Here is a 26281-nt window from a genome sequence, read left to right as displayed (position 1 = left end):
AAGTTTTATTTTTTTAATTTTAAATAACAAACATTTCTTTTTTTTAAATTCTAACCTATATTTTTTGTTTTCATTTATTTTCTACTACACAAACTTGTTCCAGGCACTTTAATATTTTTTTTAATTATTGTTTTTATTTAAGTGATAATTTTGTCGTTTTTGTTGTGGTATTTTTTTGAAATGTTTCGTTACAATTTTCTTTTTTCCGATACTCAAAGAAAATTTTTACTAAATCAAAAAAATTTTCAACTAACCTAAAATTTCTTAAATCTAAAAAATATATAATAATATTAAAATTGTCATAACAAGGACTCATCACCGCCATCATCGTAGTCATCTGCACGACGATCCGCAGCATGCCGATCTACCTGAGGAGCATCCTTATTTACTAAGCCTTGATTACTTGTACCAATACTACTACCCGCGGTAGTCGCTGTCTTAACATAATCTAAATATCACGCCATACGACACGCATTGGCATATTCCACAGCATCATGAAGGGTGGGGAAAATTTCGAAGGGTCCTTCGCCCAGCACCATACTATGCACAAGACAATCATAGACACGATCGGTGGGTGTTGCCATCAAAGTGCACACGCCACGTTTTTCCAAATCATTTTTAATATCGGATAGAGTACGACAGCCGGCGACATCTATGTGACCCAACATTGAGAAATCCAGCACCAAATAACGGAAGGAACTATTTAGATGGTTGAGGCCGCCATTTGCCGTAGCTGAGCCATTTTGTGAGAGAGGTATGTAGGAAGCTCGGCGTGCCTTTTCACTATCCAAACCCAGTGCTTTGTTTAGAGCCTTACGGAAATACATAGAGGTGGCGAAATTTAGCGAACCTGCATAACGGAAGATTTTTGTTTCCGGCACTTCGAAGGCGTTGCGATGATGATTCATATCAACATAGACCGCTGAGGCTTCAGGGATATAACCTAAGAGGCAAGCATAGGGTTTAAGGCCTTTGATATATAGCGAGAGTAGCGATATGCAAACACCAATCAGGAGACTGAAAAAAGAAAAAAAAATATGGAATTAGATTAAAAATAGTCCTCAATGCAACAAAAAATATACGAATAGGTCCATTTATAACGTCCGATCCCTTTAAAAAATCTCCAAAAAATAGTTTTTGACGATTTTAACCTAAATACTGTAAGCGATTTAGTTGAAATTTGGCTCATCGAGATCTCAGATCGTATAGAACCTCCCAGCAAAAAATTATGGACTTGGGTCCATGTTTTGGTATAGCCACCCTTATAAAATTCCTGCAAATTTTAAGTTTTTTTGCGATTTTAGTCTAAAAATTTAAAACGATTTGAATGAAATTTTGATCATGATGTTCGCAGAGGGTACAGAAGCTCCATACAAAAAATTGTGGCGTTGGGTCCTTGTTTAGGGTTAGGCCCCTTCATAAATGTCGCAGATTTTCAGATTTGGTTGAAAATTTGCACATCTGGTTCTCTTAAGGTATAATACCAACTTGCAAAACATTGCTGACCTGGGTCCATGTTTAAGGTTAGTCCCCTTTAAGAATGTTGCAGATTTTCAAGCTTTTTGGCTATAAAATCGACATTTGTGAACCGATTTGGTTGTAACTAGATATATCGTATTCTCAGAGGGTGGAAAACCTCTATAGAAAAAAATGAACGGCATAGGTCCCTGTTTAAGAGTAGACCCCTTTTTAATAAGGTTCAAAATAAAACCTTTTTGTCGATTTAAATCCCAATATTTTAAACGATTTGGATGAGGGTATAAAACCTCTTTGCAAAAAATTATGGACCTGGGTCAATGTTTTGCATTAGACCCCTTTATAAAAATCGTTGAAATACAAGTTTTTCTAAGATTTTAACCTCGAAAATTTAAACGATTTGGATGAAATTTGGCACGTTGGGTACTCAGGGGGTATAAAACCTCCTTGCAAAAAATTGAGGACCTGGGTCCATGTTTGTGTGTAGGCCCCTTTATAAAAATCGTTCAAATAAAAGCTTTTTGACGATTTTAACCTCCAAATTTAAAACGATTTGTAAAAAAATTGGCTCATCGAGTTCTTTTAAGGTATATAACCTACTTGCAAAAAATTGTGAAGCTGGGTCCATGTTTGGGTATAGACCTCTATAAAAATCGTTTAAAAAAAGCTTTTTGATGATTTTCACCTCAAAATATAAAACGATTTGGATGAAATTTGGCACATAGAGTTCTTAGAGAGTATAATACCGAGTTGCAAAAAATTGTGGTCCTGGGTCAATATTTACCGATAACCTCCCCTTTGCAAATGGTACTCAATTGGATCCTTTTTGGGCATCATATCCATATTTTCGAACCGATTACGACGAAATGTTCCATATGGGGTTCTCATACGATATATTTCTTCCTTACAAAAAATTGTGGCCCTGGGTCAATGTTTAGTGATAAGAAAATCGAAAGCTTTTTGGTTCGCACATTCACATTTTCGAAACGATTTCGATAAAATTTAGTACATGGGTATCACATATGGTATAATACCTCCATGCAAAAAATTGTGGACTTAGGTCTTCTTTTAAGCATAGCCCCCTTTAAGAACATCGTCCGATATCAAGCTTTTTGACGATTATATCTACATTTTCGAACCGATTTTGGTGAAATTCAGCACATCGGATTTTCGGAGTGTGCAACACCTCCTTGCTAAAAATTGTGGAATTGGGTCCAAATTTTATAATAGTCCCTTTCAAAAATGTTACCCAATTAAAAGCTTTTTGGCCATCATATTCACATTTTCGAATCGATTTGGCTAAAATTTAAAACACAGGGTTCTCAGAGGGTATACCACATCCCTGCAAAATATTACGAACTTGGCTCAATGTTTAGGTATAGCCGCCTTTAAGAAAATCGTAAAATCGAAAGCTTTTTGGTTCTCACTTTTACATTTTGGAACCGATTTTGATAAAATTTGGTATACGGGGTTACAAGAGGATGTAATACCTCATTGTAAAAAAATTGTGGACTTTGGTCCATATTTAGTAATAGTTCTCTTTAAAAACGGTACCGAATTGAAAGGTTTTTGGTCTTTATATCCAACTTTTCGAATCGATATGACTGAAATTTGCCACATCGGGTTCTCAGAGGTCATGATACCTCCTTGCAAAAAATTGCGGACTTCGGTCTATATTTAGTAAAGGTACCATTTAGAAAAGGTACCTAATTGAAAGTTTTGGCCATCAAATCCACATTTTTCAAACCGATTTGGACGAAATTTGGCACATCGTGTTCTCAGAGGGTATGATACCTCCTCTTGCAAAAAATTGCCGGCTTTGGTCTATATTTAGTCTATTACTAGAAAAGGTCCTTATTTGAAAGCTTTTTGGCCATTATATCCACATTTTTAAACCGATTTGGTCGAAATTTGGTACATCGAGTTCTCTTGCTAAAAATTGTGGACTTTGGTCCATATTTAGTAATAGACCCCTTTAGGAAGGGCCCTTCTGCTGAACTCACCCAATATCAATGTCGATTAGCACCACACACAAGAATGTCGAAATCCATGTCAGCAGCTCCAATTTTCCTTGTTTGGCGAATTTCTTCAATTCACAGGCCTGCATAAACATGGGTTTCAGGGCAACAATAATAACACCAGCCAGGACGCACTACAAAAACAAAATAAAACAATAAAATTCTTAAAAACAATCCCAAAAAATCCATTTCTAACTTACCCTGGGTAAAAAGCTAAAGAAAGGTCCAGCCCAGAAAAGGGTAACCAAAATAATACCCGCCGATACCAAAGAAGCCAATTGTGTCGCCCCACCCGTCTGCTCTTGAATCAACGAACGTGACAGCGAACAGGCCAAGGGTATACATTGGAAAAATCCACCAACAATATTACCAATACCCATGGCAAACAATTCCTGATTCGGACGCACTTCATATGAATGTTTTTTGGCAAAGGTCAAACCCAAAGACATTACAATCGAATAGGTGACAATCGCAATGGCAATTGAGTCCACAAAGAGGTGTGGCGCTAAATCCATACGTGGTAATACTGGCATTGGTAGACCGGCGGGAATTTCTCCCACAGGTTTGATGTTATATTTTGTTTGGACATCGACTAGCATTGAGATAACCGTGCCTCCGATGACGGCTATCAATTCGGCGGGTAGTGGGAAACGGCATCGTTTTCGTAGACATGGCTTTATGATCTCATTACATATTGTCATAAAGACCATAATGCCAAGGCAAAAGATCAGTGCGGCAACATTGGTTTTGGGCATGGCCTTACCCAAATCGATGAGGGTGTAGATAATTTTAAAGGCACCCTTATGACGAGGAACTGAAACACCGAAAACATCCTTTAGCTGGCTGGTAACCACATGACAGGCGGCACCGGTTGTGAAGCCATTTACCAGCGGGTCACTGAGCAGCGAGGAGAGGGTACCAAGTCTTAAGAAACCCATGGCAAGCTGGAAAGGGAAAAAAAGAAGAGTGGATTAGTAGGGATTATAAAATAATACAATAGATCTATATAAGGTATGCTATTTATAGAATAGGACTTCTAAAGGTAGAAAATATAAAAAACATCAACACAAGTCAAAGTTCGGTTAAAGCTCCCATACACACAGAACCCTCCAATTTCCATTTCAAAGGTTTTAACCGACATTTGCCAACGGATTTAATTGTAATTTGGCAGACAGGGTTTTCTTAGGGTTGAGAAGCTCCCAACAAAAAATTCCCAACCTAGGTCCATATTTCCGTATAGCTCTCTTTACGATTTCTTCAAAATCCTTTTCCTCGATTTTAGACCGATTTTCGAATTGATTCAGGTCTCTTTAAGAATATCATCAAATAAAATGCTTTTTAATGATTTGAACCCCTTTCTTCGAACACATAGGCTTCTCTAGCAGTAGAAAAGCTTCATGCAAAAAATTATCTGGTTAGATCCACATTTCGGCATAGACACCTTTAGAAATATCGACAAAATATTCTCTACGTTACAAATACAAATACGTTTTTGTACCGATTTGGTTTAAATTTGGTACACAGGGTTCTCAGAAGGTATAGAACCTCCATGCAAGATATTGCAACTCTGGGTCCAAAATTTGATATAGGTCCCTTTACGAAAATCATCAAATAAAATGCTTTTTGATGATTTGAAGTAGTTTTTTTGAATCGAATTGGCTAAAAATTTTTATGTCGGGTTCTCTGGCAGTAGTAGAAATACTATATGGAAAAAATTGTCAGGTTAGGTCCATGTTTCGGAATAGCCACCTTTAGAAATTTCGACAAAATGTTCTCTTTTTGAAGATAACAAAAGCATATTCGAGGCAATTGGTTTAAAATTTTGTACATAGGGTTCACAATAGGTATAGAACCTCCATGCAAAAAAATTATCTTTCTAGGTCCAAAATCTCATATAGGCCCCTTTATGAAAATCACGCAACCAAAACCTTTTCGATGATTTCAATCACATTTTCCATATCAAATTAGATGTAATTTGGCACATGAGGTTCTCGATGCTTGGAAAACCTCCATGCCGAAAAATATAAATTTTATATAGCTCCAATTAGAAATATCGTTAAATTCTTTTTGACGATTACACGAAAACTTTCCAACCAATTTTGCTGAAATTTGGTGTATGAGGTTCTCAGAGAGTCAAAAACTTCCGTGCAAAAAATTATGGAACTGGGTCTATTTTTCGTTATAACTGCCTTTATAAATACCGTCGAAGTATAAGCTTTTTGGGGATTTTGGCTACAATTCCCACCTGATTCAGCTGTTATTTGCTACATGGGGATCTCAGAGGGTCGAAAACCTTCATGCAAAAAATTTTTCAATATAGCTGCCTTTATGAATGTCATCGAAGTAGAGGATTTTTTGGAGATTTTAAGCATTTTATCCAAGCGATTTGGTTGTAATTTGGCAAATGGTGTTCTCCGACGTTGAATAGCCTCCATACAACAAATTATGGATAAAGGTCCAAATCTCGATACAGTGCTCTTTATGAATAACTTCGAAGTAAAAGTTTTTTGGAGATTTAAGCTACATTTTTTAAACGAATTGGCTTTAATTTATCACATTAGGTTCTCGGAGGCTGGACAACCTCCTCCAAATACCAGCAGAATGGAAGCTTTTTGTCGAATCCAATCACATTTTCCAACCGAATCAGCTATTTTTAGGATAATGAGGTTCTCTGAAGGTGGTAAACCTCCATGCAAAAAATTGAGGCCACAGGTCCACATTTCGGTATATACCCCTTTATAGATTCCAAAAAATTAAAAGCTTTTTAGCGACTTTAGATATATTTTCCAAGTGATTTAGCTGCAATTCGGTACATAAGGTTCTCGGAGGGTAGACTATCTCCATGCACAAAATTATGGACATAGGTTCATATTTTAGTATAGGGCCCTTTATAAATTCCGCAAAATTAAAAGCTTTTTAGAGATTTTGTCAACATTTGACAAGTGATTCGGCTAAAATTCGGCATACAGGGTTCTCGAATATCAGAAAGCCTCTATGCAAAAAATTATGTACATAGGTCCACATATCGGTGTAGACCCCTTTATAAATGTCATCGATGTGAAAGCTTTTTCGAGATTTCTGCTACATTTTTCAACCGAATCGGCTGTTATTTGGTACATGGGTTTCTCTGAAGGTGGTAAACCTATATGCAAAAAATTATGAACATAAGTCCACATTTCGGTATAGGTCCCTTTATAAATGTCAGCGGAAATAGATCTTTTTACCGATTTCAGCCACATTTTCCAAGTTATTTGGCTATAATTTGGTACATGGAATAATCGGAGGCTGGACAACCTCCATGCAAAAAATTACGGACATAGGTCCACATGTCGGTGTAGACCCCTTTATAAATATCATCGAAGTGTAAGCTTTTTCCCAATTTTATCTAAATTTTTCAATCGACCAGGCTATAATTAGTAGCATGGAGTTCTGGGAGCCTGGACAACCTCCATGTAAAAAATTATAAACATAGCTCCACATTTCAGTATAACCACCTTTATGCAAAGTTTCCGAATAGAAGCTTTTTGGAGATTTTAGCTACATTTTTCAAGCAAATTGATTCTAATTTCGCATAAGGAGTTTTTAGAGGCTGGACAACCTCCATGCAAAACATTGTCGAAATCGGTCCACATTTCGGTATAGGCGCCTTTAGAAATGCCATCGAAGTGTAAGCTTTTTCTCAATTTTAGCTAAATTTTTCAATCGACCGGGCTATAATTAGCAACCTGGCGTTCTCTGAGTGTGGACAACCTCCATGCAAAAAATTATGAACATAGGTCCACATTTCGGTATAGCCACCTTTATGCAAAGTTTCCGTAATAAAAGCTTTTTGGAGATTTTAGCTACATTTTTTCAAGCTAATTGATTCTAATTTCGCATATGGAGTTCTTGGAGGCTGTGCCACCTCCATGCAAAAAATTGTCAAAATCGGTCCACATTTCGGCATAGCCGCCTTTATGAATGTCAACTAATGCGAAGATTTTTGAAGATTCTGGTTACATTTTCCAAGCGATTTGGCTCTAATTTCCCAAATGAGATTGCCAGAGGGTGAGTAACCTTCTTGCTAAAAATATCCGCCCTCGAACCCCATATAACATTTGAGTTATTTTTCTGGTTATAGACAAAATTAACACAGGCTCCTAAAAGTATGCTTCACTTTGTGAAGTCAAATTTGTTCTCGACTAAAAAATAAAACAAAACTTTTGATTATTTCGTTCAACAGAATTTGATCTACTTACATGTAATATTCCCGTTGTAAAAGCCAACGTTGTTACCACCTCCAGTGGCGTTATCAAACCCTCACCACCCTCAGCCAATTGTTGTTCATCCGATGCATAGGACTGCACCACCTTCAGTGTCATCATACTCGCCACAGCAAATGTACCAATCGAGATGTGTTTCGATGTACCCAATATCATATAGACTAATGTAGGAAATATGGCCATATATAGCCCTGATCCGGGTGATACACCCGCCAACAGACCATAGGCCATGCCATGAGGTATATGCATAATGGCAACCGTAAAACCCGCAATAATATCTCCAATTAAATCACGTTTCGGTGAATATTTCGGTAACCATTGTACGATGGGTATGATGCCGGCAAACATTGACCAAAATGACCAATTTTGCCAACATTTTTTCAAACCATAGGGTATACTTTTATCGCGGGCATTATAACCAGTTTGTTTGATCACCAACTCGTGGGTCATAACATCACGATGGACATCGTATTTGGGTTGGATTTTTGGTTTCGACTGGGTGCCACCACCGCCACCATTCGGACTGAGGGGCTTTTTGGCTCTGCAAGGAAAAAAAGATAAATTAATACGGATTTAAAAATTTTGCAAGGAGTCAAAAATACTTACTCAGCATCACCATTCTCTAGGCTATTGGTTTTCGACATTTTATTTATGACCTGAAATGCCTCTATATCCTCATCGGTATATTGAAATTTAATTAGAAATGGATGATTACAAATCACCGTTTGGTTACTTAGAATTCCTTGAGCCTCGTATTGTGTTGAGATTTCATTATATCTTTTAGCGGATGTTGTTGTTTTATTGGCTTGTTGTTGTTGTGATTTGATTGTAGTCAAATGAAACGAAGAACCAGCTCCGTGAAAAGGACTTCGTGCCGAGGGCGATTGACAATAATAGGCAGCGTATTTGCGTATACGTTTTAAGTCAATGCGTTTCTGGAAAAAAGGAAAAAATCGAAGAAGAAAAAATTTGAGGTTAGAATATTTTTGAGGTTATGTGAAATTTATAAAAATCTATTTTTTGGGAAATTTAAAAAATAACTATTCTAAGGGGTTTAAGACTATCCTATTTAAGTTATATATGAATATAAAATACCAAAATATGGGGTTTTTAGGAAAATTCAAGGTTATGTCAACAAGATGGTGGATCTGATATTTTTTTAGACACATTTTCTAAGCGTTTTGGTTGTAATTCGCTGCATGGAGTTCTCGGAGGCTGCTGAAAGCTCCACAAATACAATTATGGACATTAGCCCACATTTCGGTATAGGTCCCTTTATGAATACCGTCGAAATATATGTTTTTTTGAAGATTTTCGGCACAAAAAAATTATGGGCATAGGTCCAAATTTCGGCATAGTTCCCTTTATAAATGACCTCGAAGTGGAAGATTTTAGGCACATTTACCAATGGAACTATTTGCAATTTGATACACTAGATTCTCAAGGACTGTACATCCTCCATGGATAAAATTGTGGACCCAGGACCACATTTCGATGTAGCTCCCTTTATGAGCGACACCGAAAAGGAAGTTTTTTGAGGATTTTTGGCACATTCTTGAATGGAAGTGGCTGTAATTAGGTGCATGGGGTTCTCAGAGGATGTACAACCTCCATGCCAAAAATTATGGACATAGATCCACATTTCGATATAGCCCACTTTATAAATGACCTCGAAGTGGAAGCTTTTTAATGATTTTAGACACATTTTTGAATCAAAATGGCTGTAATTTGACACATGGAGTTTTCCGAGGTCGTACAACCTCGTTGTAAAAAGTTATGGACATAGGCCCACATTTTGGCATAGCCACCTTTATAAATAAAATCAAATTCGAAGCTTTTTGACGATTTTCGGTACATTTTCTAACCCAGTTAGCTACAATTTGACACATGGAGTTCTCTGAGGCTGTGCAACCTCCATGCAAAAAATTAGAGACATCGGTCCACATTTCGGCATAGGCCCCTTTATAAATAACATCGAAGTGGAAGCTTTTTGAGGATTTTAGAAACATTTTTAAATTGAATTCGTGCAATTTGGTTATGGAGTTACCTGGACAACTTCCATGCAAACAATTATGAGTCAAGGACCCCATTTCGACATGGTCTCCTTTATAAATGGCATCGAAGTTGAAGCTTTTTGTATATTTTCGGCACATTTTCCAATCTAATTGGTTGTAATTCGGCGAGTGAGGTTCTCGAGGGCTGGACAACCTTCCTGCAAAAAATTATGGAATCAGATCCAAATTTCGGTATAGAACCATTTATAAATAGCATCGAAGTGGAAGCTTCTTGAATATTTTCGGCACATTTTCCAATCAAATTGGTTGAAATTTGATACTTGGAGTTCTCAGAGGCTGGTCAACCTCCATACAAAAAAATTATGGGCATAGGTCCAAATTTCGGCATAGCTGCCTTTATAAATGGCATCGAAGTGGAAGCTTTTTTAAGATTGTATGCACATTTTCCGATGGATTTTGTTGTAATTTGGTATATAGAGTTCTCCGAGGCTGGACAATCTCCATGCAAGAAATTTTGGATATAAGGCCAATTTTCGGCATAGTTCCCTTTATAAATGACGTCGTAGTGGGAGCTTTTTGAAGATTTCAACCAAATTTTCCACTAAAATTCAGTGTAATTGGGCATTTGGGGTTCTCGGAGGCTGGAGAACCTCCATGCAAAAAATGATGTGAATTGGTCCACATATCGGCAGTGTTCCCTTTATAAATTACCTCGAAGTGGAAGCTTTTTAAGGATTTTAGACACACTTTCCAAACGAATTGGTTGTAATTCGGCATATGGGGTTCTCGGAGTCTAGTCAACCTCCATGAAACGGATTATGGGTATAGGTCCACATTTCGGCATAGCTTCCTTTATAAATGACATCGAAGTGGGAGCTATTTGAAGATTTTAAGCACATTTTCCATCCGAATTGTCTGTAATTTGACACATGGAGTTCTCCGAGGCTATACAACCTCCATGCAACGCATTATGGACATAGGTCCACATTTCGGCATAGCCCCCTTTTATAAGTGGCATCAAAATTCAAGCTTTTATACAATTTTCGGTAGATTTCCCAGTGGAATTTATTGTAATTCGGCATATGGGGTTCTCGGTGGCTGGAGAACCTCCATGCATAAAATGATGTAAATTGGTCCACATTTCGGCATAGTTCCCTTTGAAAATTACATCGAAGTGGGACCTTTTTTGAAGATTTTAGGCACATTTTCCAATCGAATTCTTTAAAATTCAGGTCATGTGGTTCTCCATGCAAAAAATTATGGGCATAAGTCCAAATTTCGGCATAGTCCCTTATAAAGAGGACATCGAAATAAAAGTTTTTTGAAGATTTTGGGTACATTTCCCAATCGAATTGGTTGTAATTTGGTATATGGAGTTCGCGGAGGCTGGGCAACCTTCATGCAAAAAAATTATGAACATAGACCCACATTTTGGCATAGCCCCCTTTATAAGTGACATCGAAGTGGAAGCTTTTTGGGGAATTTGGACATATTTTAATCGTATTCGTTTGAATTTGGTATATGGAGTTCGCGGAGCCTGGACAACGTCCAGGGAAAAAATTATGAGCATAGGTCCACATTTCGGCATAGTTCCCTTTATAAATGACATCGAAGTGGGAGCTTTTTGAAGATTTTCGGCACATTTCCCAACCGAATTGGCTGTAATTCGGCACATGAAGTTCTCAGAGGCTGTACAACCTCCATGTCAAAAATTATTGGTATAGGTCCACATTTCGGCATAGTTGCCTTTATAAATGCCATTGAATTTAAAGCTTTTTGAAGATTTTCGGCGCATTTTTCAATAGAATTGGCTGTTACTTGGTACATGGTGTCCTCAGAGGCTGTACCACCTCCATGCAAAAAATTAAGAAGATAGGTCCACATTTTGGTATAGCTCCCTTTATAAATGGCATCGATACGGAAGCTTTTTGAGGATTTTTGGCAGATTTTCCAGTGGATTTTGTTGTAATTCGGCATATCGGGTTCTTGGAGGCTGAAGAACCTGCATGCTAAAATTTATGAACATCTGACCATATTTGAACATAGCTCCCTTTATTATTAACATCGAAATTGAAGTTTTTGTCGATTTTAACCACATTATCCAATTGAATTGGCTGTTACTTGACACATTGTATTCTCAGAGGCTGTACCACGTCAATGCAAAAAATAATTGGCATTGGTCCACATTTCGATATAGCTTCCTTTATAAATGACATCAAATTCCCAGATTTTTTAGTATATTTGCCAGATTTTCTAATGGATGTTTTTGTAATTTGGCACATGAAGTTCTCAAAGGCTGATCAACCTCCATGGAAGAAATGAAGGTCATAGGTCTACATTTCGGCATACCTCCCTTTATAAATGACATCGATACGAAAGCTTTTTGAGGTTATTTGGCAGATTTTCCAGCCGATTTTGTTGTAATTCGACATATGGGGTTCTTGGAGGCTGAAGAACCTCCATGCAAAAAATTATTGACATATGACTAAATTTCGGCAAGGTCCCCTTTATAAATGACATCGATGTGGGAGATTTTTAAAGATTCTAGGCTTCTTGACGATTTTATTCCGATCGATCAAATCGAAATGGTTGTAATTTGCCCCTTGGGAGTTCTCGGAGTCTCCGACAATGTTTTCTCTTTTCCCCAGCAAAGTTAATTGAACGATAAAAAAATTGTAAAGAAGAGAGGGAGGGAGGGGGTTTATGTGGTCGGGTCATAAACCTCCAATGACATTGGACTTGTCAATGACACAAATGAAGTGGCCAAAACCAATTGATAATGTCACAAACTACTATTTCCTTCTTATCGTAATGGTAAAGTTGTGCAGAGCGAGGGAGAGAGAGAGTGAGAGAGAGAGTGAGAGAGAGAAATGGTTGGGCAGAGTGGAGAGGGGGGATAATTAACAGTTGTTGCTGTTGTTTTTTGTTTCCGATTTTTTTGCTGATTAGTTGATTGACATGTGTGTAATATTTTGTTGAAGTTAATCGAAATTAAATAGAATACGCACTAAACGATAAACAATCAAAAAATATGAAGAGCAATGAAAAATGCAACAACAAAAACAAATACGGGGAATGGCAACTATGTGGGGATTTTTTTTTTTTTTTTTTTTTTTTTTTAATTAGCCAAATTATGTGAATTACAGCCGAATAATCGAAAAAAAAACCACCTACCCGTTTTGTATTACGTGGCTTATCCATGCTGATGTTGTTGTTGTGAATATTATTACTATTGTTGTTGTTGTTATTCATCATTAATTAAATAAACTTTTTTTGATGGACAAAAGTTATTCTTCGAAGAGGAAGCCATTATAAGTAAATAAACAAATAAATTTAGAAAAAAAATACACACAAAAATAAATTTTAAAAATTTGTTATTGTTATTGAAATTTAATATTTTTTAAGAATTTAAAAATTAACACTAAAAAATGTTTACTTATTTTATTTATTAAACAAGGCAATGAGATGGCGATGATGATGATAGCCGCAAACTTCTCATTCAGGGCAAATAACAATGATTGAAAAAGCAAATAATAAAATTCTATCTGGACTTCAGTATTTTTGTTTTTATTAACAAATTTGGTGTTTGCTAAACAAATTCACAAGCCGCAACAAAAAAATTTCAATTTTTTATTCCGCAATTCTAGGCAAATGATATTCGAAATAGGTCAACCCATGCAATGAATCATAAATGCGAATATTGCAAATTGCCAATTGCAGGCAATTGTGTAAATTTTGCAATAACTTGGGTAGTTGTTCGATTATATCGATAAAAATTGTTGAATGTAGAGAAAAGATGTTCTTCTTTCCATATCAGGTAAACTTATTAAAATCTACTGATTACTTTAAGAGTTATGAGCCTTAGATGCTGGTTGCGGAAAAAATGGGAAAATTGGAATTTTTTGGGTTATCATATACTTTTTCCGATAACTCCGGAATTTGGTAACATATAAATTTAAAACTTATTAGATGTAAAGAAAAGGTTCTCTTCTTTCGATATCAGGTTGTTTCATGAAAATCGATCTATTATTTTAAAAGTTAGGGGCTCTGGAAAATGGTTGAGGAAGAAATGGACAATTTGGAAATTTTGGGTTATATATTAATTTTTCCGATAACTTCGGAATTTGGTGGACTATATCTTTAAAACTCATTTAATGCGAAGATAAGGTGTTCCTCTTTCCATATCAGGTTATTTCATGAACATCGATTAATTACTTTATGAGTTATGGGCCCTAGAAGCAGATTGCGGAAGAAATGGGAAACTTTGGAATTTTTAGGTTATGTTATAATTTTGCCGATAACTCGGGAATTGGGTGAAATACATCGTTAAAACTTATTGGATATGATGATAAGACGTTCTTCTTTAAATATCAGGTTATTTCATTAAAATCGATTGATTACTTTTAAAGTTATGGGCTCTAGAAAATGGTTGCGGAAGAAATGGGAAAATTGTGAAATTTTTGGGTTATCATCTAATTTTTCCGATAACTCAGGAATTTGGTGACATATACATTTATAACTTATTGGAGGCGAATAAAAGGTTCTCTTCTTTCAATAACAGGTTATTTCATGAAAATCTTTCGTGTACTTTATAAGTTATGACCTCCGGAATACGATTGCGGAAGAAATGCCAAGAAAGTAAAATTAGGGGTTATTTTTTCATTTCCTCACAATTCCGACATTTAGTGGAATATTTTACTGAAACTCATTGGAGAGTTGGATCGGGTTCTCTGCTCTCATATTCATGCTCATTTATATAAATCTTCCATTAACTTTAGAAGATATGGCCTCCTAAATGTGATTGCGCAAAAAATACCTACAATTTGAATTTTTGAGTTCTCCAATTCATTTGCCCATAACTCTGGTAGGTAGATTATTCGATTATTTTGGTGGAATTTATTGAAGGGTAGTATCAGGATCCCAGCTTTCAAAATCAGTCTCATTCCTTGAAATCCGATGTTTAATTGAGAAGTTATGGCCTCCGAAAACTGATTGCACCAAAAAGTCCTACATTTTGAATTCTTGGGTACTATTATTAATTTTCCTATATCTCTGATAGTAGTTCGATTATTGTGGTAAAATTCATTGGGGGATAGGATCGGTTCTCAGCTCTGAAAATCATGCTCTTACATTCAGATCTGCCGTTCACTTTAGAAGTTATGGCCTCCGAAAAATGGATGCAAAAAAATTACTTCGAAATTTAATAATTGGGACTTTTTTTTTACCAAATAGGGCATAACTCTGGTTGTTGCCGGATTATTTAAGTAAAATTCAGTGGAGGGTAGGACAAAGTCGTCGTCACCTTTCGAAATCGAGCTCACTTGTGTAAATCTGGCATTAACTTTTAACGTTATGGCCTCCAAAAAGTGATTGCGTAAAAAATACCTTAAATCGAGAATTTTAGGTTCTCGGATTCATTTACCCACAACTCTGGAATTTACTCGATTATCTTGGTAGAATTTATTGGAGGGTAAGGTCGGGATCTCAGCTTTCAAAATCATACTCTTTTATTTAAATCTAACATTTACTTTATAATTTATGGCCTTCAAAATTTTTCAGCGAAAAAATACCTAGAATTTGAATTTTTGGCTTTTCGTATTCCTTTCCCCATAATTCCGGAATTTGTTCGATTATTTTGGTAGAATTTATTGGAGGAATAGGGTCGGGATCTTAGCTTTCAAAATAATGATCTTTCATTAAAATCTGCCCCTTTCTTTAGAAGTTATGACCTCCAAAACGTGATTGCGCAAAAAATATCTTAAATTGGGAATTTTGGGTTCTCGGATTCATTTCCCCATAACTCTGGAATTAGTTCGATTCGGTTATAATAAAATTCATTGGAGGGTAAGGTCAGGATCTCAGCTATCAAAATCACGACCTTTTATTTAAATCCGTCATTTATTTAAAAAGTTATGGCCTACAAAAATGCTTGCGGAACAAAATACTCAAAAATGGGAGTTATTAGGTCTTCTATAAATTTCCCCATAACTTTGGTATTTGGTCGATTTTTTTAATAAAATTCATTACAGGATAGTGTCAGGTTTTAAGCTTTCAAAATCATGCTCTTTCATTAAAATCCGCCACTCATTTTAGAAATTATGGCCTCCGGAAATGCTTGCGGAGCAAAATAACCATAATTGGGAATTTTTTAGAACTTCTTTGAATTTCCTCATAACTTTGGTATTTGGTCGATTATTTTAATAAAATTCATTGGAGGTAGAGTCAGATTGTCAGCTTTCAAAATCATGTTCATTCATTTAAATCCGCCATTTATTTTTAAAGTTATGGCCTCCAAAAGTGCTTGCGGAACAAAATGCCCAAAATTGGGGAATTTTTAGAAGTTCTTTAATTTAATTAACTTATTGGTCGTATTTGGTCGATTATTTTGGTAGAATTTATTGGAGGTTAAGCTCAGGGACTCAGCTTTCATTATCATGCCCTTCATTTAAATACGCCACTTTTTTTAGAAATTATGGCCTTCAAACATGATTGCGGCGCAAAATACCCAAAAATGGAAATTTTTTTGGACTTCTTTCAATTTCGTCATAACTTGGGTATTTGGTCGATTATATACATATAACTTATAGAGCATAGAAAACAGATATTCTGCTTTCAGAATTATGTAATTTTATTAAAATCCACCCAATACTTCCCAATCTATATACCGTAGAAAAGGACTTCGAAAAAAAATGACCACAAATTTCAAGAGCTGATATTTTGCTTAAATTTGCTCCTATTTGGTCGGTTTTTTGCCCTGGAACTATGGAGATTTTTTTCTATTCGTAAAATTATTTGTATGTTGGTGTACTAAACATCTCAAATTTTTATTTATTTTTTATCAATTATCGGCTATAAAAAGTGTTAATTTTCGGAATCGATTTTTTCTATTACCCACAAAATAAATAAAAAAATACAACAAAAATTATTGGTTCGAACATCTTCACATTAATTTGCATGCTGACAACAATAATAAAAACATACTAAAATTCAAAGTCCCTTCCCCCACACACACACACGCTCACCTCATGTCGAATGTGAAAGTGTTAGTTTACTTAAGATCTGACCCCAGAAAAAAAGAAAATCTAGGTGAAAACATAAATGAGATTTTATTTTCTTTTTAGTGTTTCTCATTATTTTCAATTTATCTCTCACACCCACCCATCCACTCATCCTAGGTCAAGTTCAATGTAAACTAATTTGTTTTGTGATTATTTTTTTCCCACCACATAAGACGACAACAATAAACAACAACACTTGGGGTTTCTTTTGTTTCAAGACCCTTTATTATTATAGCTAGCAGGTTGTTGTCATCATCTCTCCGTGTCTCTTTTCCCTCTCTTTCCACTGTTATTCGTAACAAATCTATAGAAAAACAAGAAACATATGAAAAAACAAAACAACAACAATTACATAAAAACAAATTACAAAACGAAGAAGAGAGGAGAGAGAGGACAACAACAAAACAACACGCGATGAACTACAATTAAATAAAATCATATAATCATCACATGAAGATGGAGGGAAGATGGTGGTGGACAAATACATACACACACAAAGTGGAGGTATTTAGTGTGGCCATGGGGGGTCTCTTCTGGTCTGTCTGTCTGTCTGTCGATTTTCTTATTGATTTTGTGGGAAATAAATTTAAAGATTTTATAACCACTAGGCAATTATCTTAGATAAAACAATTAAAATGGGTATTGGAAGGGAGAATTTGGGAACATTTTTATAATAAAATTGAATTTGGTCGATTATTTTTGGTCGGTTCCTTCAAAAAATATTTAACAGAAATTGAAGTAGAGATGTTCCCCTTTCTGAATCAAGTCAGTTCATAAACATCTACGTACTAATTTAGAAGTTATGACCTCCGAAAAATGAATGCCCGAAAAATACCAAAAGTCCGGAATTTTGCGTTGATATAAAATTTGTCCGATATCTCCAATATTTTTGGTGGGTTATATCTATAAAAATTATTGGAACTGTAGAACAGATATTCTTCTTTCAAAATCAAGTCATTTTATCAAAATCGAACGATTACTTTAGAAGTTATGGCCTCTAGAATATGGTTACGCAAAAAATGCCAAAACTGGGAGATTTTGCGCTCATGTAAAATTTGTCCGATATCTCCAATATTTTAGGTGGGTTATATCTAAATAAATTATTGGAAATGTAAAACAGATATTCTTCTTCCAAAATCAAGTTATTTCATCGAAATATACCGATTACTTTAGAAGTTATGAACTCTAGAATATGATTACTCAAAAAATTCCAAAAGTGAGCTATTTTGCGCTCAGATAAATTTTGTCCGATATCTCCAATGTTTTCGGTGGGTTATACCTATAAAAATTATTGGAGATTTAGAACAGATATTCTTCTTTCAAAATCAAGTTATTTTATCAAAATCAAACGATTACTTTAGAAGTTATGGCCTCTGGAATATGGTTACGCAAAAAAAGCCAAAACTGGGAGATTTTGTGCTTAGGTAAATTATGTCCGATATCTCGAATATTTTCGGTGGGTTATGTCTAAATAAATTATTGGAGGAGTAGAGCAGATATTCTTCTTTCAAAATCAAGTTATTTTATCAAAATCGAACGATTACTTTAGAAGTTATGGCGTCTAGAATAAGATTGCAGAAGAAATACCTAAAGTCAGGTAATTTGTGCTTAGATAAATTTTGTCCGATATCTCCAATATTTTTCGGCGGATTAAACCAATATAAATTATTAAATATGTAGAACAAATATTATTCTTTCAAAATCAAGTTTTTTCATCGAAATATACCGATTACTTTAGAAGTTATGGCCTCCAGAATATGGTTACGCAAAAAAGCCAAAACTGGGAGATTCTGCGTTTAGGTAAAATTTGTCCGATATCTCCAATATTTTCGGTGGGTTATACCTATATAAATTATTGGAAATGTAAAACAAATATTCTTCTTCCAAAATCAAGTTATTTCATCAAAATATACCGATTACTTTAGAAGTTATGGCCTCTGGAATATCGTTACGCAAAAAAAATACCAAAACTGGTAGATTTTGCGCTTAGGTAAATTTTGTCCGATATCTCCAATATTTTAGGAGGGTTATATTTATATAAAATATTAAAAATGTAGAACAGGTATTCTTCTTTCAAAATCAAGTTATTTTATAAAAATCGAGCGATTACTTTAGAAATTATGACCTCTATAAAAATGATTGCAGAAAAAATATCTAAAATTGAAAATTTAGGGTTCGCACATACATTTCCCTCTAAACCCTGGTATTTGGTCCAATATGTACAAATAACTTATAGGATATATAGAGCAGATATTTCTTCTTCATACAAAAGTTATTTCATCAAAATATACCGATTACTTTAGAAGTTATGGCCTCTAGAATATGGTTACGCAAAAAATTCCAAAAATGGGAGATTTTGCGCATAGGTAAAATTTGTCCGCTATCCTCAAAATTTTCGCAGGGTTATATCTAAATAAATTATTGGAGATGTAGAACAGGTATTTTTCTTTCAAAAATAAGTTAATTTATCAAAATATACCGATTACTTTAGATGTTATGGTCTCTAGAAAATGATTGCGGGAAAAATACCAAATATGGAATATTTTGTGCTCGGGAATAAATTTGCAGATAACTTTGATATTTGGTTTGATATTTTAATAAAACTTATAGAAAATGTAGTATAGAGTTTTCACTTTCAAAATCTATTTATTTTATTAAAATCTATATATTACTTCCAAAGTTATAACCTCCGGAAACTCAATGCGGAAAAAATGCATGAAATTGGGTTTTTTTTTTGGTTAATTTCAAATATTTTCCCATAACTCAGCTATTTGTTAAGGTACACAAACATAACATACATCAATTTAAAGAGGAGATATTACTCTTTACAATATTCTTTCATTTCATTAAAATCTGGCGCTTACTTTAAGAGTTGTGGACCTAGGAAAATGATTGCGGAACAAATGCTAGAAATTGGAATTTTTAGGTTATTTTAAATATTTTCCCATATCTCAGATATTTATCGGGCTACACTAACACAATCTACATAAATTTAAAGTAGAAGTTTTGCTTTATAGAAAAACATTTTATTTCATCAAAATCCGGAGCTTACTTTAAAAGTTATGGACCTCGGAAATTGATTGCGGAAAAAATGCCAGAAATTGGAAATTTTTGGGTTATTTCAAATATTTTCCGATAACTCAGCTATTTGTTAAGGTACATTGGCATAACCTACATCAATTTAAAGAGGAGATATTACTCTTTACGATTTCTTTAAAATCTGGCGCTTACTTCAGAAGTTATGACCTCCGGAAAATGGTTGCGGAACAAATGCCAGACATTGGAATTTTTGGGTTATTTCAAATATTTTCCCATAACTCAGCTATTTGTTGGGCTACACTGACATAACGTACATTAATTGAAAGAGGAGATATTACTCTTTACGATATTCTTTCATTTAATTAAAATCTGGCGCTCAATTTACAGGTTATGGACCTGCGAAAAATGGTTGTGGAAAAAATGTCACAAATTGGATTTTTTGGGTTATTTTAAACATTTTCCCATAACTCAGCTATTTGTTGGGCTACACTAACGAAACCTACATCAATTTAAAGGGAGGATGTTACTCTTTACAATATTCTTTCATTTCATTAAAATCTAACGCTTACTTTAAATGTTATGACCTCTGGAGTATACTTGCAGAAAAAATTTAGAAAAATGCTGCTAGTTGGGATTTTTGGGTTATTTAAAATATTTTCCTATAACTCAGCAATTTGTCTAGCTACATAAACATGTCATACCTCAATTTAAAGAGGAGGTTTTGCTCAATACAAAATCATTTTATTTCATTAAAAAATACCGATTACTTTAGAAGTTTTGGACCTCGGAAAATGATTGCGGAAAAAGTACAACAAATAGGAATTTTTGGGTTATTTCAAATATTTTCCCATAACTCAGCTATTTGTTTAGCTACTATTGGCATAACCTACATCAATGTAAAGAGGAGGTTTTGCTCGATACAGAATCTTTTTATTTTATTAAAAAATATCGATTTCTCTAGAAGTTATGGACCTCGGAAAATGATTGCGGAAAAAAAGTCTACAAATTGGCATTTTTGGGTAATTTTAAACATTTTCCAATATCTCAGCAATTTGTTTAGCTATATGAACATGACCTACCTCAATAAAAAGAGGAGGTTTTGCTCGTTACAAAATCATTTGATTTCATTTAAATCTACCCTAAACTTTGAAAGTTATGCTCCCCTGAAAATCATTACGCAAAAAAAATACCTCAAATTGAAAATTTTCAAATCTCTATATAAATGTCCCCATAATTCCGATATTTGATATGGTGTGTCCCCAAAACACTCAGTTTATAAAGAACAGATGTTGTTCTTTAGAAAACCAAATGTTTTATATTTTGATTCTGAAAAAAAATATTGCACATTTGCAAAACACTTGTTGCCGCCGCTGCACACATCTGGCAGCATAGTTTAAAACAATTGACTTTTGATCAGCTGTTGAGATTGTGCTAAGGAGGCGGGGTAGGGGGGTTGGTGTTGTTAGTCTATTATATATTTTCGATTTCAATTGCCATTGTATAAATCATTTTATTTTGTTTTTCTTCTTCTGCGCGGTCTATTGTAGTTGTCTTATTCATTGCTGTTATTTTTAGTAGATGTTATTTGTTTTTTGTTAAATAAACAGATAGAGGCGTAGTTGGGGAAGGGGAGAAGGAATATTAGTCATATTAAAAATATAGAAAATAAAATAAACAAATTACAAAATACCGACAGTAAATTTTAATATAAAATTGGAAGGCTTTGGGGGACATTCTGACCCCTCTCTTCACATGCTACCTGTTCACGCCCCTGAAATTAAATTGTTTTTTTTCTGAGGTGTTTTTTTTTCTGTGGGAAAATATATAGGATTTTTCTTTATGGTATCAGCATCAATAGATCTTCTTTCTCTGTCTTTTTCTCTGTGGATTTTCCTCTTTCTATATTGCTCTTCACTTTTCCTGTCTCTTCTCCTCGCTCCTTCTCTCTCGGTTTCTCTTGAGGAAAATTGTGAGCCATTGGTACAAGTTCATTGTATTTATGACTCAGTTTTTTTAATTGTTTATAAAACAAAATAAAAAATAAAAAATCATAATCGGTGATTGTATATTTATTCAAAATCAATTAAATAATATTTTTTTATTTAAGTTAGACACCACTTCCCCCCTCCATCTCTCAGCAGGCCTATTGACTTGGCGATGATCTTTAAATTTAGGTACAACTCTACACCAAAATTCAATAATTATTTGTTTATAATTTTTTTTACTAATAAAAACAATTATTTTTGTTTATTTAATTCATGGTCAAGAGATGAGCGTTATTTTATTTTATTTTATTATTATTATTATTTTTTTTTTTTTTTTTTTTTTTTTGGTTTTAAACACTTTTATGGCCATTTACAGCAACCTTTTTTAAAAGGGGGTATAAAAGCCAATTTTTTTTAATTTTTTATTATTATTGTTAATAAGCCGTTAATTTTTTTCTTGATTAGCAAAACATTGTTGCTAATCTAGGTCTACTCTAAATGGAATGGGTAAAAAAATAAAGTCATTGACCACACACATGTGTGCAATATACGGGTCGAAGATAATTTGTTATGTGAGGTGTGAGAAAGACTCATAAAAATGTGTTAACGGGGTAAATAATTTTTGATTGGTTGCCAAGGGCAAACAATTTAATAAAAGTTCATAAATTTTAATAGGGATTAGGAAGTACTGTATCTCCTTAATCATAAAAATGTTATTTTATTAAAATTGAACGGTTACTTTAGAAGTTATGGACCCTAGAAAATGGTTACCGAAAAAATAACCAAAATTACCTATTTTAGGTTAGAAGTAATATTTTCTCCAAAAATTCTGGTATTCTGCTTGTTTATATATCAAAAAATATAATAGGATTTATAAAGCAGATAATCTTCTTTTATAATCAGGTTATTTTATGAAATTATAACGATTACTTTAGAAGTTATGGGCTCCAGAAAATCATTGCGAAAAAATTCCGAAATTTTAAATTTTGGGTATTAGTATCACTTTCCCGATAACTGTGGTATTTGGTCCAATATATGAAAATAAATTATAGCGATTTTAAAATATATCCTCCTCTTTCAAAATCAATTTATTTCATTAAAATATACCGATTACTTTAGAAGTTATGGCCTCAGGAATATGATTACTTAGAAAATGTAAAAAATGTGATATTTTGCCTTTAAAGTTTCAATTTCCCGATAACTCTGGTACTGGGTCAAATATACACAAATAAGTTATAGCAATTATAAAACAGATCCTTCTATTCCAAAATCTGGTTATTTCATTAAAATATACCGATTACTTTAGAAGTTATGGCCCTAGGAATATGATTACGCAAAAAATACCAAAACATGGCAATTTTGAGGTTAGTTATAACTTTTTCCGATAAATCGGGTAATTGATCAAATATACCAAATAGGATTTTATGAATTATAAAATAGATCCTCCTCTTTCAAAATCAAGTTATTTCATTAAAATATATCGATTACTTTAGATGTTATGGCCTCTAGAAAGTCATTGCAGAAGAAATACCAAAAATGGGATATTTGGCGTTCATTTAAATTTTATCCGATAACTCGGTTTTTTGATCGGATATATTAAAATAAATTATTGGACACATAACACAGATGTTGCTCTTTCATAATCAAGTTATTTTATAAAAATATTCCAATTACTTCAGAAGTAATGGCCTCAGGAATATGATTACCGAAAAAATACCAAAACATGGAAATTTTGAGGTTAGTTATAATTTTTCCCACAAGTCGGGTAATTGGTCCAATATTCCAAATAAAATTTTAGCAATTATAAAATAGATCATCATCTTCCAAAATCAAGTTATTTCATGAAAATATACCGATTACTTTAGATGTTATGGCCTCCTGAATATGATTACACAAAAAAATACCAAAACATGTAATTTTTGCGTTCAGGCAATTTTTTACAGATATCTCCAATATTTTGGCAAGGTTAATACGAAACAATTTATTGGCGATCTAGAAGGGATGTTTTTACTTACAAAACCAAGTTTTTTATGAAAATATACCGATTACTTTAGAAGTTATGACCTCTGGAATATGGTTACGCAAGAGATACCAAAAGCCGGAAATTTTGTGTTCAGGAATATTTTTCCGATATCTCCAATATTTTTGGTAAGTTATATCGAAACAAATAATTGGCGATGTAGAATAGATCCTCCTCTTCCAAAATCAAGTTATTTCATTGAAATATACCGATTACTTTAGAAGTTATGACCATCATAATATGGTTACACAAGAAATACCAACAATTGGTCATTTTGTGTTGAAGTACATTTTTCCGATATCTCCAATATTTTTGGTAAGTTAAATCAAAACAAATTATTGGCGATGTAGAATAGATCCTCCTCTTCCAAAAATCAAGTTATTTCATTAAAATATTCCGATTACTTTAAAAGTTATGACCTCTGGAATATGCTTACGCAATAGATACCAAAAGCCGGAAATTTTATGTTCATGTAAAATTTGTCCGATATCTCCAATATTTTTGGTAAGTTATATCGAAACAAAATATTGGAGATGTAGAATAGATCCTCCTCTTCCAAAATCAAGTAATTTCGTTAAAAATATACCGATTACTTCAGAAGTTATGGCTTTTAGAAGATGATTACCAAATTTTGCGTTCATGTAAACTGTTTCCGATGTCTCCAATATTTTTGGTAAGTTATATGGAAACAAATAATTAGCGATGTAGAATAGATCCTCCTCCTCCAATATCAAGTTATTTCGATAAAATATACCGATTACTTTAGATGTTATTGCCTCTAGAATATGATTACCAAAGACAAAGCAGAAGTTGTGCATTTTACGTTCATGTACATTTTTCCGATATCTACAATATGTTTCGGTGAATTATATCGAAACAAATTATTGGTGATGTAGAATAGTTCCCCTTCATGCAATTTCCAGTTATTTCATAAAAATATACCGATTACTTTAAAAGTTATGGCCTCTAGAACATGATTACCAAAGACAAATCAGAAGTTGTGTATTTTGCGTTCATGTAAATTTTTTCCGATATCTCCAATATTTTTTGGTGGATTATATCGAAATAATTAATTGGATTTATAGAACAGATATTCTTCTTTCATAATCAATTTATTTCATTAAAATATACCGATTACTTTAGAAGTTATGACCTCTGGAATATGATTACACAAAAAATACCAAATCTTGGGAATTTTGAGTTCAGTTATAACTTTTCCGATAAATCGGGTATTTGTTGCGATATTTTAATAAAACTTATAGAAAATATGTTATAGATATCCTCCTCTTTCAAAATCAAGTTACTTCAATAAAATATACCGATTACTTTAGAAGTTATAGCCTCCAGAATATGGTTGCCGAAGAAATACTAAAAATTGAAATTAATGGGTACATGAATTATTTTCCCCATAACTTTGGTATTTAATCGAATTTATAGAAAGCAATTACTGGGGGTTTGGAACGGGTATTTTCTTTTCATATAAAAGTTATTTCATTAAAATATACCGATTACCTTAGAAGTTATGGCCACAGCAAAACGATTACTGAAGAAATACCAAAAATTGGAAATATTGTGAACAGTTAAAATTTTTCCGATAACTCGGGTATTTGGTCGATTATATTAAAATAAATTATAGGAAGTTTAATAGAGATGTCCTTCTTTCGAAATCAAGTTATTTCATGAAAAAATACCGATTACTTCAAAAGTTATGACCTCAAGAAAGACATTGCGGAAGAAAATATGAAAAACTACTATTTTGGCCTACAAGTACAATTTTTCCGATAACTCAGGTATTTGCTAGGACACATATTAAAATAAATTACAGTACGCGTAGTACAGATGCACCACTATCCAAATCAATTTATTTCATTCGAAAATAGCGATTATTTTAGAAGTTATGGCCTCTAGAAAATCAGTGCGGAAGAAAATATGAAAAACTACTATTTTGGCGTACAAGTACAATTTTTCCGATAACTCAGGTATTTGCTAGGACACATATTATAATTGATTACAGAACGCGTAGTACAGATGCACCACTATCCAAATTAGGTATTCGATATTCGAAAATACCGATTACTTTAGAAATTATGACCCCCAGAATATGATTGCGGAAAAAATACCAAAAATCTCATATTTTGCGTACAAGTACAATTTTTCCGATAACTCAGGTATTAGGTATGATATATATTAAACTACATTACAGGACGTATTGTACAGATGTTCTTCTTTCGAATTCAAGTTATTTTATCAAAATATACCGATTACTTGAAAAGTTATGGTCTCTAGACTATGCTTGCGGAAAAATACCTCAAATCTCACATTTTGCGTACAAGCATAATTTTACTCATAACGCGATTATTTGATTGGTTATATCCAAATAAATTATAGGCCTAATAAAATACATTATT

General features: G+C 33.7%; 1 protein-coding gene across 1 annotated transcript; it reads right to left on the bottom strand.

Moving 5' to 3' along the window:
- Window positions 1–412: 412 nt before the first annotated feature.
- Window positions 413–12972, bottom strand: LOC133337706 (prestin). Its single transcript, XM_061545911.1, has 6 exons — window positions 12946–12972; window positions 8363–8691; window positions 7733–8297; window positions 3695–4438; window positions 3480–3628; window positions 413–1017 (listed from the first exon to the last, which is right to left on the bottom strand). The coding sequence occupies exons 1-6, from the start codon at window positions 12970–12972 to the stop codon at window positions 456–458; spliced, it is 2376 nt and encodes a 791-aa protein (XP_061401895.1). The 3' UTR covers window positions 413–455.
- Window positions 12973–26281: the final 13309 nt, after the last annotated feature.

Source organism: Musca vetustissima, unplaced genomic scaffold (assembly GCF_032173495.1).
Source record: "Musca vetustissima isolate MV318-11 ecotype Yass unplaced genomic scaffold, APGP_CSIRO_Mvet_v1 utg101894, whole genome shotgun sequence".
Classification (NCBI taxonomy): Eukaryota; Metazoa; Arthropoda; class Insecta; order Diptera; family Muscidae; genus Musca; species Musca vetustissima.
Note: the sequence above shows the minus strand (reverse complement) of the source record. Positions and strands in the feature narration are given on the sequence as shown.